The sequence below is a fragment of the Carya illinoinensis genome, chromosome 3 (assembly GCF_018687715.1).
Source record: "Carya illinoinensis cultivar Pawnee chromosome 3, C.illinoinensisPawnee_v1, whole genome shotgun sequence".
Lineage (NCBI taxonomy): Eukaryota > Viridiplantae > Streptophyta > Magnoliopsida > Fagales > Juglandaceae > Carya > Carya illinoinensis.
In genome coordinates, this window is record NC_056754.1 from 9,224,452 (window position 1) to 9,239,931 (window position 15,480).

At 36.8% G+C, this 15,480-nt stretch overlaps 2 protein-coding genes across 4 annotated transcripts; both read right to left on the reverse strand.

The window, feature by feature from the left end:
- Window positions 1-3,901: 3,901 nt before the first annotated feature.
- On the reverse strand, window positions 3,902-8,019 carry LOC122304447 (pentatricopeptide repeat-containing protein At2g03380, mitochondrial-like). Its single transcript, XM_043116721.1, has 2 exons — window positions 7,491-8,019; window positions 3,902-5,955 (listed from the first exon to the last, which is right to left on the reverse strand). The coding sequence occupies exons 1-2, from the start codon at window positions 8,017-8,019 to the stop codon at window positions 3,902-3,904; spliced, it is 2,583 nt and encodes an 860-aa protein (XP_042972655.1).
- LOC122303110 lies at window positions 7,111-14,798 on the reverse strand. Of its 3 annotated transcripts, none has more exons than XR_006240602.1 (5): window positions 14,090-14,798; window positions 13,003-13,244; window positions 10,369-12,435; window positions 7,821-9,441; window positions 7,111-7,735 (listed from the first exon to the last, which is right to left on the reverse strand). XR_006240602.1 is itself a non-coding variant. In XM_043114678.1 (4 exons), exons 3-4 carry the CDS (start codon window positions 10,448-10,450, stop codon window positions 8,246-8,248), a joined length of 1,278 nt encoding a protein of 425 aa, XP_042970612.1. In that variant the 5' UTR covers window positions 10,451-12,435; window positions 13,003-13,244; window positions 14,090-14,798; the 3' UTR covers window positions 7,111-8,245. The 3 variants fall into 3 exon arrangements, 1 of the variants encoding a protein (XP_042970612.1); XR_006240601.1 differs by having other exon boundaries at window positions 7,111-7,739; XM_043114678.1 differs by having other exon boundaries at window positions 7,111-9,441.
- Window positions 14,799-15,480: the final 682 nt, after the last annotated feature.

Below are 15,480 nucleotides of genomic sequence, written 5' to 3' on the forward strand. Positions count from 1 at the left end.
GCTTTCGGAATTAAGGGCAATTTTTTTATTATATTTTTTATGCATTTTATATTAAAAAATAATTAAATTTTTATTTTTTAAATAATAATAAGTCCAACTATAAGTGACGTGTCAAGCTTTAATGCACTGCATGGTATAAGAATTTCTATATTTATTGTAGATTATTCTTCATAAAATATTAGGTTGCATGGTATAAAAATTTATATATTAATGGTAGATTATTCTTTATAGCTACGTCTGGGACAATGTATTGGGAGTGCATCAGCCAAATGCACCAAAGTTAATTCAGATTGGCTCGTACACACTATACAACACATTTTTGTCCAACTGTATAAATATAATATTCTTATCACTCTTAGATCATTTTTAATTTTTTAAAATTGAGTAATGGTATTAAAATAGAAGTGAAATGATGGTCTTGCTCATAAAACTCAGGAATCAACGGGGCATTACTATCGCAAGCTTGAAGTTTTGAACCGCCACTGCCTTTTAAGTTGATGAAAAAACATTAAAGCACTAGTAATGATTTATTTATCTTTATCTTTATTCTTAAATTTGAATAAATTTTTCTTAAAATCATATGCATTGACTTATCTATATGTAAAATTATGAATACCTATAAATAGTCTTTATTTATCTTTAAAGATATCATTTTCCTTCTTCAAACATTAATTTTTTTTTCTCTCTATCGAAACGGCTCTTTCCTGAACAACTCTTTCTCTTTCTCTTTCACTCGTTTCTTTTCCTCTCTCTCTTCTCTCTTTACGCTTGTTTCTTCTTCTCTTCTCTCTGCTCTGTCGTTGCTCACAGCACAGCGATCAATCGTTGCTCCCAGCTCTCTCTCTGCTCTTCACGGCTCTCTTTACTCTCTTTACCTTTATCAACGACGGCTAATCCATCAACAATGTTGTTTGAAAACCCTAGCCGAATGTGATTTCGTCTTCTATTACTTGTTTTGATGTTACAAATTTTTCTTTATTTCCCTTTATTTCGTGCTACCCTAGAACGATTTAGGTTTTTTTTTTTTTTTTTGTGATTTCCCCTAATTCCCTTGATTTTACACATGCAGTAGCCTCTTCTCTCGAACTTTTTTTTTTTTTTTATTAATGATTTTGTACATGCCTTTAGACTAGATTGCACGAAATAGGTTGGAGAATTTGACACTGATTTGGGAAATTTCTAGGAATATTGGCATGCACTAAGTTAGATTACACGAAATTAGTAGTCTCTTCTCTCAATTTTTTTGATGATTAATGATCTTGTAAATGCCTTTAGACTAGATTGGAGGATGTGGATTGGAGAATTTGATACTAATTTTGGGAATTTCTGGGAACATTGGTAGGAAATTAATATGAGTTGTACATTGGAGGATGTAGATTGCACAAAATCACTAACTCAGATTGCACGAAATCAATCACTCATGATATTGGCATGCATAAACAAGAATGCAAAAAAATTGAGGATAAAAAATAAAAAAATAAAAAGGAAGATACATATGACAAATCTGGAATTAATTCAACCAAATAGAACCTGATAATTTACAAAATATCACCTCCAATCAATGAACATTTTTGATATTGGCATACTTTCACGTTTGTTGCCTTTAGATGGAATACTTTCACCTTGTTGAATTTAGACACAATAACCTTACCCGTAAGAGTCAACTGTTTTTCTGTTTCTTTTTTTGTTTCTTTCTCATTCCCTATTTGTAATTTTCTAAGGTTGCACCTTCTTGTATAGTAACAAACATAATTATTTAGATTAAGTCAAACTTCATTAGTAACTCATTATTTGATATTGGCATGCTTATAAAAACAAAATACAGCTGGTTTCTATCCATGTTTATGTATGCCTTTAGCCACATGGATTGTTTTGTATGCACAATATGTTTATGTAATCTCCAAAGATATTCAGCATGCAGTAGCCATATAATCTCTCATGTGCACTGTATACATTGTTTCTCATGTGCTGTTTGAGTAACACTTTATCCTTCAATATTTTGTTGAAGGATGAACTGTTTAATTGATGATGATCCATTCTTCACCACACTGTTGGAAAGTGGTGAAGCTGATATTAACAATCTCCCTATAGGCAATGCAAGTGTTGATGTCCAAGAGACACAACCCCAACAGGAAAAAAGGAAACAAAAATCCCAACGGAGTATATCATTTACTGCAGAGGAAGATACTATCTGCGTTTAAGCTTGACTTAACATTAGTATGGATCTCATACGAGGGACTGACCAATCATTCACACAAATGTGGAGTAGAATTTATGAGTACTACTCTACATATAAAAAACCTAATTGTCAAGAATGGTCTATAACCTCTTTGACTACTTGGTGGTCAATCATTCAAAAATGCGTCAATAAATTATGTGGTAGCTTAGCCCAAATTGAAGGAATGCATCCAAGTAGTGCAACCGAACATGACAAGGTATAATGCTTAACATTATATTTTGTGGTTCTAATTATTAAGTATTTGTAATGACATTAGTACTAATTGTGGAAACTATTTTGTAGATTGATAAGGTAAAAATCTTGTACCAAGAGAATCTCAAACATAACTTTATCATGGATCATTGTTGGAATCTATTGAGGCACCAATAGAAATGGCAAGCACACATGGACCTCATAAAAAAGAAAATTTGATCAAGTTCAGGTATTACTCCAAACTCAATACATTTAGGGGAAGACATGGAAAATGTGCCTATCGATTGTGAGAGACCTCCGAGAAAGAAAGTTGAAAAAGTAAAAGAGAAAGAAAGAAAATGTAACGAAAGATAAAATCTAGTAATTAAGAAGGTCTTAAGTCAAATGACAGATGATAGGAGGACTTGTATGATGGAGAGAAGATAATCACAATTGAAGTATGAGAATGAAAGATCTGAGTTACTACTTCTTAAGAAGAGAAAGCTTGATTTGAAAATTAAGGCTAAAGAAGATAGGGCTAACTTAGTAACTCTTAAAAAGAGAAAGATTGATATTGAAATTATGTCCAAAGATATTGATTCGCTGAATGGTGTGCATCAAGAGTATTTCCATAATTTTCAAATGGAGATCATTGAGGAATAAAGGAATAAGGTCATATCTCGTACATAGTTTTGACCATGGTTACATATTTTGGGTATTTTGAAATTGTAAATACTGTGGTGACATATTTTGAGTCCTTTTGTACAGCTGGTTGCACCAAATTCGATCATTTTTTTGTACTGTTGGTTGCTATCAATAACATAGAAACTATTAGGAGCTGCTATGGAGCTGGTGGTTGTTATTGTGGAGCAAAATGGTGCTGCCATGGAGTTGCTGTGGAGCTACCAAGTTGTATTAAAATCAACTTTGTGGATTTTTTATTAAGTTACTTTTGATACATGGGATTTATTTAAATTTGTATAGAGTTTCTTTTGGTTGGAAGTTGAATTTGTATGGCATATATTTTGCAAACATTGAATTTGTACATGCTTAGAATTTATTAAGTTGTGAATTTGTTTGAAATTAAAAATCACATTGTATGTGTGGATTTTTCTGTGTTACTGCATATATATATATATATATATATGGGTATATTGAATTTATTGGACTTGATGTGGAATTTGACTTGAATTTATTGGACTCTCCATATTTATGAAAAAAAAAATTATTATTTTATTATTATTTGGTCAAAAAATATATAATTCAATGTTGGAATTTTTCTTCATATGTAAAATCAATCTTCAAAAGATGTGATTTTACATATGAAGATGCATAAATCATTGCCGATGCCCTGAAGCTTCCTTTAATGTACTGATTAACTTTACAGTGTGAACCAACTTCGTAGCAAGCAAAACCCGAGTCACTGATATTGTGCCTCGGCTCAAAACAAAGTAATCTCTACCAGGAGGAGGGATTCACATCTCGTACTACTTATCTAGCTATCTCAATCAGACTATGCCCACGTATCTTTTTCAAGCCTTTATCCTCTACAATGGTTCTTATTCTGACTACTTCATCCCATTGTCCACTTTCTGCATATAAATTAGACACCAAAGAATAAGAGCTTGAATTCTCAGGTTCCAGTTCCAACAGTTGCCTCCCTATAACCTCCCCCATTTCTGTATTTCTATGTACTCTACAAGCTGCAAGCAAAGCACCAAGTGCCGAAGTACTTTTTCTTGATGGCAGGCACTTAACCATTTCAGATGCTTCCTCAAGCCGTCCTGCACGGCTCAATAAGTCTACCATACAACTGTAATGTACTTCACATGGAACCATATTATATTCTTCGGTCATGGACCTGAAAACTTGCAGACCCACTTCCACCAGGCCTGAATGACTGCAAGCAGTGAGTATTGACGTAAAGGATACCTCATCGGGCTCGACCTTCTCTTCTTTCATTCGATCAAATAGTTTTAGCACCTCCACACAGTTACCGTGCATAGCATAAGCAGCTATCATTGTGTTCCATGATGTCAAACACCGCTCACTCATGTGCTCAAACACATCTCTGGCCATATCTAAGCTACCACACTTGGCATAAGTAGTGATAAGAGAATTGATTACAGGTATCTCTCTGTCCATGTGAACTCGATACAAGTGACAATGAACTTCCGTTGCTAAACTTACAGATGAAAGCTGAGAAAATGCCTGAAGCAGACTAATTACAGTGACTGAGTCATGTTCTAGTTTTTCTCTTTGCATCAGCCGGAACAAGATAATGGCTTCATCTGCATGCCTATGAATAATATAACCCATCATCATTGAAGTCCAAGAGATCAGGTCCTTATATTTTATCCTGTTAAAGACTTGCCTCGCATAGACCATAAGACCACATTTTGCATACATAGAAATGATTTGGTTGACAATTTCAGTGCTCCAGTCAAACCCATGTCTTAACATGTATCCATGGATACACCTGCCTCGTTTTATTTCTTTCAGATCAGAGGACGCAGAAAGAACACTCAGAATGGAACTTATATTTGGTTTAATACCCGTTCCAACCATTTCAATAAAAGTCCTTATAGCTTCACAAGCTAACTTATTTTGGAGATAACCGGCCATCATCACATTATATAAAACAGAATCCCTTTTCTCCATGCTGTCAAACAATTCTCTGGCTTGGATTAAGTTGTTGCATTTAGAATACAGATCGACCAAGGCAGTGATGGCAACCAAATCCAGGTGAACTCCTGTTCGAATTATGTATCCATGAATGCTCTTTCCTTGACGCAAATACTTCAAGTTAGCACAACACAAAATCCCATTTGCTAAAGTTATCAAATCAGGTAGGAGGTTTTCTTCCACCATTTCACAGAAGAGGTTGAAACCCACCAAGGGCTGCTTCATTTGCAGATGACCAGCAATCATTGCATTCCAAGAACCAACTGTTTTAAACTCCATTTTTCCAAAGATGCATGCCGCTGTTCTTGGGGCCCCACATTTGATATACATGTCCATAAGACTAGTTTCAAAGACTTCATCAGAACAACCAATGCTTCTTCTTATAGCATAAGCATGGATAGAACGACCCTCTTCTAGAGCTTCCAATAGTGCCGCAGCTTTAAGTAAGCTCACCAAAGTCACCCGATTAGGATCTAATTGTTGCTTCTGCATGCAACGAGCCAGCCAGAAAGGCTCAAATCCACGGTGATCACTGCACTGAGCATACCCAGTGATCATTGATGTATAAGCCACAACATCTTTTTCAGTTATTTCATCAAACACTCTAGATGCGTCTTCAATATCTCCATGTCTACAATACAACCCAATAAGCGACGAACCCACGAACCTATCTCCATTTAACCCAAACTTGAAAGCATCCACATGAACCCCTCTTCCAAATTCTGAACTTCCCAGCTCAATACAACTTTTCAAACTAAATGTAATGGCCGAACTATTCAAACCAATATTCCATTGTCTCAAATTTGAATACCGTCTAAGAACTTCATCAAAGTGACCTGTCCTAAAATACCCAACAAGAACTGAATTCCAGAGAGACAGATTATTGATTACAATTCTATCAAATACCCATCTGGAGTCAGCTAAATGGTCAAACTTTGCGTAGCAACTCAGGAGCTTAGAGCCCAAAAAAATACTGTCTCCAAGCCCATGAGCGAAAATGCAAGCATGGAGTTTTCTTAGATAGAAAACATCCGAACAATTATCCAAGAATGAAGCAAATTTCTCAGATATGAACCAAGATTGAGAGAGTTGCTCTTTGCTACTTGTGTTCAAGAAAAATTTGGTTTGAGCTGTGGTGTATAGTATCGGGTCGTTGCAATGGGCTAGTGAACGAAACCCAGAGATAAAAACTTGCATAATTGTTAAGGGAAGAGCTTATTGTATTGAGAAAGATAATCTCAGAAGAAAAAGCTACCATTTTTCAATCACACATCTCTCTCACGGATGGCCTTGTTTCTCTGGGAAAGACTACGGACTAATTGGTTTACGGTCGAAGGTGCACTGTGGAGTAAATTAATTTAGGGAAAGACTATGGCGTAATTGTGTTTGCTGCCTCGGAATCAGCCGCTTATTCCAAGTATCTCAAATGTGGGAAGAAGTTTTTATAAGTTTCATTGTTTCAAATGGTTCAAGGGGCTCCTAACATTCGATGGAAACTAGCATGTATATTGTGGCATGTGTAACTGGTTCTTGTTACACCCCACCTTGCGCGATAAACGTCCCCAGGCATTATCGTGGAGGCATGCCTCTTTAATTAATATAAAAAAGTATATATTTTTAATGTTTTTATAATTGAAACAAGTTTCACATAACATAATATTATTCGTGTTTATCTCTTTTTAAAACCTTTTCATGAAATTTGGATAAATTACGGTCCTCGTGAATAAAAAATAAAGCTTGGTAGGGTGGTCGTAGAAACAGGCATGCGAGGATAGCATTTGTGGATTGCCTACAAGTGAGAGCTTCCCAGACTCACTTTCTGGTGTTTGTTGTTCAGGCTGATGACTTTAGGAGAATATATTCAGCATCCACGGTCCATTTAGCAGTGAACCTTTATAAGCACCCACAAAATAACATCTAAGTGTAATCTCTGTGGAAAATTGAAGCCGCGGAACAACCTCGGATATGTGAGGGAGTGAATATTTGAAGAGCTCTAAAACTCTGGAACATATTGGTTATGCAGACAATGATAACCTTTCACACTTCTTTCACTTATGTTACAAGCTCAACTTATCAGATTCAGTTTATCATTACAGAAGCAGAACTTGAATTAAGAAGACATGCACGATCTAAAATAAAATTCCCATTGCTTAGAAATGGACCTCCGGTGGCACCCTCATTCTCTCTACCTATTTTAGAGGAAGAGGACTGTTAATCAGACATCTCTGTCGTGGGGGGGGCCTTGTCTTCTTTCCCCATCCTGTTAGGCTTTTTTCCTCAAATCCCACCTCTATACATTTAAGTTGCTGAGCCGAGCGCAAGCAAACTGGAGTTTCAATAGAAGAGGGATGAGAAACACCTGAACGCCTCCTTCCCCTTCCACTACAACTCATACCAGAATTTCTGTGGACCAAACGTGACTGCCAAGTGCCGCCAGTTGCCTTAATCAGCCCTTCAATTGTTTGAAGGTCCTCAGTCACCTCATTCCGTGAAAGAGATGTAAGACTAGGAAGTATATCTCTTTGGAAGTCTTTGCGTTGCCTCCCTCTCCTTGTTTGACCTCTCCTATGCTTTCTTGGCAAGGTGTTTTCATCTTTTGGGTTTTCCAAAGTCTGAGGCTTACAACAATAGTCCTCTACCCTGCCTTCAACCAAATTTAACGTCATGAACTCAAAGTAATCAACCCCATCATGAATAAGCTCTTCTTGAAAGGAATTGCCCTTACCCATTGAAACTTCTACGGTCTCTTTCTCATTATCACCCTTATATGAAGAGATTATATCTGCAAGCCAGTGAAGGGAATCAGTGAGTGAAGCTTCTGACTGGTGACAAGTGGCATGTTCTTGAAGATTATCAGCAGCATTGCCGGGAAGATTATGCATATGAGATGATGAGATGGAAACTAAAGCGTCTGCTGCCACCATGATAGGTCCCTCATGAAGCACCCTGGATTCATCTTTTAACACATCAAAAGGTTCTCTACTTTTGCTTTCTGGAGATCCTTCCACAGGAGTAATAATAATTTCTGTCTCGTTGACTACTGGTACCTCCAAGTCTATCTTAGTTGCAATTGGAGAAGAGGGTGTAAATAGAACTTCTTCTTCAGTTACACAAATATTCAAGTCAATCTGATATCTTGAAGCAGGGCGGTCATCTCTTTGCTACAACACAATCCTCAAATTTTTGTATCACTCCAGATCTAGGTAACAAAGGATCATCAGCCAAATCAGTCATAGATAACCCAAATTTTACAAGGTTGCCATTATCAATGGCAGAAGCAAGACAACTAGGTTTTGAGGGGGAGCTATGAGAAGGAAGATCATTCAATACATGAGGCTTGTCCGTAATGGGAAACCCAAGAATCTTCTGATCGATTGAGCAGTCACCTATTTCAATTTTCCCATGCTCACTATCATCAGCATGTGTTGCTGATGAGGAGTCCTGAACAAAACTTTGGGGCGGATCTTTTATCATTTCTTGTCTATGGACAACCTGCAGACAATGGTTTTGCCAGGAACTCAAGCCTTCCCTTTCTCTTGAATATTTTCCATTACAAATTGGCATTGGTCTTAGCCAAGAACATGCTCCCTGTGAATTCTCCCGATTCCTTGACCAGTCAACTGAAATGAGATTTTGTTGACAAATCACTTTAAATGGATTATTTAGAGATACTGCATCCATATCAACTTCTTTTGGAGAGCTCACATCCGTGATAGAGCCTGAAACCCCAAGGTAGTTTTGAGGATTATGTTGCTGAAATTTTCCAAAAGTAAAATGACGATCATGGATTTCATTAGGGAACCCAAGCCAAACAGATGGGTGGCAACCCTTTAATTCCTTGGACTCTGACTGTGAACCAAGGCACACATCATTTTGGTAGGATACTTTAGCCCTTGCATCTGGAAGAGATCTTGAAGAATTATCTTTAAGCAACTCCCCAATCATCTCAGAGCTTTGCATCAACGTTATTGAACTCTTATTTGATTGAGGACAGGTATTACTGCAAAGGTTTCCTTCAGTTGATATCAAGTGCTGCCTCGAGCTGCCTGAAGGCTTTGTCCCAGGCAAAATAGTAAATGACTCGGAATTGGCCACATCAAATTTAGGAACTAGAGCATTCTGCAGACCAAGTGCGTGGGAGGCCACAAAGGAGGAATCTCTATTTATGTCAGAGTTTTCCACACCAAAAATTGTCCTCTTTCTATGTTGCTCTATCTTACTCCGACCAAAAGGAAAACATGTTGCTGGATCATGAACTTTTGGAGTTTGTGATGATTCGCAAGGCTTAGGAAAATCGTCAGGACGAAGAATTCCACATAAAGAACTTGTGTTGCTTCTGGTTTTCCCTGAAAAGGGAGCAATATAAATCATAAATCCAAATTTAATAATCTTGCGGAACAAGGTAACTTTTGCTCGCCTCTGTATTTCTGCTCCATTTGTCTTAAGATCATGCGTGGATGTTTGGTTTTCAAAATTTATTTTACTTCTTATACACCAAAAAAAACGTCTTTAAAGGAGAACCACCACAGGTTTATTTGCTTCTTCACCCTCCTTCACCTTTAGATAAGAAAAAATCCATCCACCCAGTTTTTTCAATCAAACTGAAAATAAACATGAGATACTCTTGAACATAATATTCTGTCATACAACTCTTAGCAATAACTAAATTAATTTTCTTAATAAAATAACTCTTCAAAGAAGAGTATTCTTCTATGTATTGAATAAATTCCCTAACAGCTGGAGATTGAAATGCAGATGAAAATTAACTTCAGTGCATTTTGCAACTTGATGACTCTTGTAAAGATGTAATCATGCAAGTTGTGAAGATTATCGCCAGAGAAGTTATGTTAACATTGAATCACAATTCTAAAATACAAATGAATATGCCCAAGAATCCTTTTCTCACACAAGGGAAAATAATGAAGATCATTTCTTAGATATAAGCTTTGTGACCCCTTTTTCTGAGTGTACCTTAGCCTTATTTTTCTGACTTTCCTTTGTTATGTTGTTCTACTCATATTACTGGTTCAATCATATCATTATTTCCATCGTCAATGTTGTTATGAAGATGGAGAAAACCAGTTAGTTCCTTTGTTATCAGTTCAAATGAAAAATAGGGTATTACATGTATTTGATAATTTGAAAAGGATTAAGAAGCTTGTACTGTCGTCATGTGGTGAAATATATATTAGAAAGTCAGATATTTAGCAAATATTTTTGCTCAAAAACAAAAAGAAGCCAACTCAAAGCAGTGTAGGTATATAAGCTCTTACCAGCTTCAAATGGAGAAGATAACTGATCTTGTTGTTGACATTCATTCTCACAATGCAAATTGCTCTGCTCCATCCCCTCCATTACGCAGATTTTGAGAAAATTCCTTTGCCAACAATTGGAGGCTCAAATATGCACTTGCAGATGAATTCATCTCCTCTTTGGAGTTGGTTTTATGGCCTGTAATAGCTAAAGCAGATGCTTCCTCCTCCCAAGTTATTTCATCCTCCTCCCGAGTTATTTCATTCAGATCCACTCAAGGAGTTTCCCTCAAATGCATATTGGATCTAGAAGCATCAGTATTATAGCTAGTACTCACCCCAGCACAAATAGATAAATTTCCATCCCTCTTACAGGCAATCCCATTAACCCTGTTAGAAGGATGATCATGCACTCCTGAAAGTTCAGAAACTCTTTGCGGTTCCACATCATTGCTGATGAATTCATCAGCTGGAACTTCTAGGTCAAAAAACCTTCTCTGAAGCTCAATGGATTTTGGTACCAGAGGTTTGTGGTCCTTATGCTTTACTATGCCTTGGGTAGGACCAAAATTGGATTGCATGATTGTCCCTTTCACAGAATTAAAATGAGATCGGAAGGTATGCACACCCAGTGTGGATGGTCTACCATAACAAGAATCCATCAAGGACAAGGTGGACATATGTGTTAGACCCTCTAGAAAAGTTGCCCCGGGACAAGCCTCAACACACTCACTGACATGCCTAGTCGGCCCCCATGGTGAGCCAGCAGCATGCCATGGCCCATGCCATGGCAAGCCCACGGACCAGACCAACCAGCCAGCCAGCGCCATGGCCCATGCCATTGGCCATTTTCAGCACCGGCTAGCACCAGTCAGGCCGTGGGTCCCACATGGGCCCCACGTCCAAAATTTTATCAGCATTTTATTATTTTAATAAAATCATCTAGTATTTATATATTTCATTGTTTCCTTGTTTTAGTGCAACTAGGAATTAATTCCTTAGGCTAGTGTTACTAGGAATTAATTCATTTCTAGGATTTATTTCCTTGTTCAAGCACCATTAGGACTCTCCCATTGTAAGCCTATATAAAGGCCACCCCAGTCCCATCTTTCATTATCTTTTGACAAATTCCCTTTGTGGTTGGCTTATTTGTTCTTGAGATCTCCTTCGGTGCTTGACACTTGGGCTATTTGGGTGCAACCTGTGTGAATCCCAAATAGAGATTCAACACCTTGACGTTTGTGGACGGGTGTTGCTTCATCTATCAATCTATGAGCAAGTTTGTTTCTCTTTTCCATTATTGAGTTTCAATCTTGTTATTTACTTGTTATTTGCATTACTCTTTTTGCACTTAACATTATATCACACGCCCCACATCATCCCAACACACTAGATCTACTTTGCCAAGTAGACCTAGCCTTGCTAGATTATTCCCTTCATATTTCCTTCACTTCCATATCATTCCATCACCATATTATCATCCATATACCTTCCATAATCATAGATCTAAACCCCTTTCATCATAAAGCCCTAGACCTACACTAGATCTAGTGCCTCCATATTCCCTACCATAAACCCTAGCCTCCATAAGGATTTCCTATATTTTAGGAAACCTTAAACCCTAGCCTCACTTCCATAATTACCATAATACCACCCAAGAGGCGCCTACCATAGCCTAATCACACCATTCGGCCATCATCATACCATACCATACCATCATCATACCATACCATACCATCATCATCCCATACACCATACCATCCCACCAAGATCCAATTCACAAACCACAAACACTCATCATCCATATTCACCAAATCTCATCACTCAAGTCTAGACTCAAGTAAGAAGGCAAGCAAGAAAGATAGGCTCATCGGTCATAGTTGGGTGAAGCGGATCTAGAGAACCATAGTATTTAGGGACTAGACCGAGGTCCCTAACAATATGCCACCTCTTTGTGTCATCTTCAGACAGAAATACATTTGACGATTGTAATGTCCCAGCTAACATCAGATGTTTGTGTGGTTCCTTGCTTCTGATATGATTCATCAAGTCCATTTGTATTTTGTAAAGCCGATGGAGTTCATGGAGCTAGATGAAAAAGTCACACATATATAATTGTATAAGTTCATATATAACAATATTGCATGGATACAAATATTTGAATTTAGTAAAAAAGAATCACAGGTCAAATTTCAGTTCTTTTTTATGAGTAATCACAAAGTTTCATTTCTTTTTTATAAGTAATCGCAGGTCAAAGTTCATAGCTCAAAATAAAAGGAAAAAAAATACATAAAACCCCCTCAAACTACCACCCCAGTTGCAATCACTCCCTAAACTATCATTTTTGGCAATAAACTCCCTAAACTACCAAAACCTTGCAATGTACCACCTAAAAGAGTTACAAAAGACTAACCCAAAAGAAAAAATATATTTACATTTTATTTATATATTTTTTTCAAATTATTGAGTTTTATAAATTTTAGGGAAGCGTGTTTTTGTCAACTTTTTAACATAAGGGGTATATTGCAGTTTTTGGTCGTTTTTGGGAGATAATTGTCAAAATTAATAGTTCCTGAAGTGTTTGCGATTGTGGTAGTTTGAGGGGTTATATGTATTCGGCCCCTCCCCCAAAAGAGGGTTTCAAAAAAGGCATACCTGATGCCTGAATATGGTTTCATGCTTCAATATAGTTTGTCTCAGTAGTTCCTTCTCATACTCCTCATATCTATGTATGTCTGGTCTTGTCAAGAACATGTCCTGGTACTGCGGCTGCCCACTTCTCAATATTTTCTGTTCCTGATGTAGAGGCCAGGTTCCTTTGCCAGCATTGTTATCTAAATCCTTCAAGGAATAATATCCTTGCAGATACATCTTACACTGCACTTCTGCTCCCATTTCTGCAAGCAACTCAAGAAAAAGCACTAATCAACTTACAAACCAAGGAAGCTAAGAATAGAACCAAATTCACAGTTTTCAAATACAAAAAGTAGGAATGGCTTATACACCATTGGCACCAACGCAAAGTTTGGGCACACACTAAAAACAAAATGTTGAAACTTGTTCATTTGAATACAATATTTATTCTAACGCCATGGACCATGACAAAACTTCAACCAAATGTCCTGTTACCGTCTCTATATCTTCCACAAATACAAAAAAGCCAATTATCTCAAACTTGATGTTCCAAATTTATATCCCATACTTACATAAAAAAAAATTAAATTATATCCCATAAGACGGCATTGCATTAGTGAGATCGAAATGCACCCGCTAAGAAAAACCTAATCAAAAATAGAACTTGATCAAACTAGCACCAGCAGAAAGCGTTCAGTATTTGAAGAAATCCCTATTAACAAACTGCTCGATCCGTGGTCCACTTCTTACCCACCATTCACTGATAACTCGACATGATAGCATTTAAAACGCAATGTGAGTCATCCTTATAACCAAATTTCATGGAACAGTGTAATTCCTAATTAGAAAATAAAAAAAGCTCAACTAACAATGCGTCGACCACACCCCAAAAATGGACAATATGGACCCCATCAATAGCGAATAATTGAAGTAGTGAGTAAATGAATAATGTGAAAATGGCCAGGTCTGTATGAAGTGAAAATCAGCCATAAAATCAAAAGGAATAAACTATTATTATGTTCAAGATTCTAGAATAATCAGACCCAGTAGTAACAAATTATCATAACCAAGTATAGACAAAAAAATAAATGAGAATAATAATTTATACCTAAATCCTCTTCTACCCTTTTCAAAGATCACCCACAATTCACGAAATTTTGTACAACAACAAACAACGAACCAGCTCCATGATCCTTCACAGCCACAGTACAGAACAAAAAGTAGCCACAAACCAGAATAACCTAGGAAGACCGTGAACCAACAGACAAAGGAAACCAACACATGGAACCAATAAGACAGTCTGGGTATCTCTGTACAGACATTGAAGAAGCTTAGATCATCCCCAGAGAAAAGAATATTCAGGAATTCAGATCTGATGGGCCATAATCTGATAAGAGTATATAGAGATCCCACAGCCCATATAGGAGATCCTCTCTACACAAAAGCCACAGCACCATATGACACCTCTCCAAAAATAACAGCAACAAAAATGACGTCTCGATTTGTCAACTTGCGGTCCGCCATTATTCTATGCGCTTTGCTTCACCTAACTGCTAATGGCTGTGGTGCAATCATTTCTTCCCCATTTAATTATTTACATTTCTTTTCTGAATGGGAAAGAAATGGGTATTTTTTTTGTTATTCTTTGATTTTTTTTTTTTTTTTTTTTCACATTTTCTAGATTCTCTCCACTTCCATGCTTTTTGGGCAAAACCTAGATATATTGGAAAAGTACTCCAGAGAAATGTTGGCACCTGGGTTTGCTGAAGCAACAACCTAACAGTTTCCGTATGTAACCTATCCGACCCCACTTGATTGGATTTTCTTAGTTAGTGTCATAGGCTTACAGCCACGCGCGTGTGCCCGTAACGCATTGACGAATGACGATGACGGATGAACAGAACTAGCATCAAGTTTAGTTAGTGAGGTGATCCATCTAAAATTATTTATAAATTATTTATTATTTTTTAATTATTATTCACGAATTTAGTTTGCGAGGGCAATCTTACACATACTTTGGACACGCGTGGCAACGGATTTTCCTTAAATTCGGTGTCTGTTTTTTAGTTGTAGAATTTTGTAAATAAATAAATGTAAAATAGATGAACAAACAAATGAACAATGCAGGGATGAGGAATCTTCTGCCAACTTTGAACTGTAATCGTAGGATGAATAGATGAACAAACAATGCAACATTCATGGAGGTTTTTAGACAGAATTTTCGCGGGCTTTCACGGATGGCTTGTCGATATCACATTATATGAAGAGTATAAAATTCTTGCACTAATTTGTGAAAGAATAATGCTAATTATATTGTAATCATATCATTTGGTTTAGGGAAGTATGTGAAAATAAACAATTGGATACTTTTATGGTTTTCTTCATCGTATACATATTTTTTCTATACAGAAATGAGATTCGAACATGATTTTTCTATTTAAAGACAAGGCCTTGTGTCATTTAGTCCAAAAGACTCTTAATTTCTTCATTCTATATTTG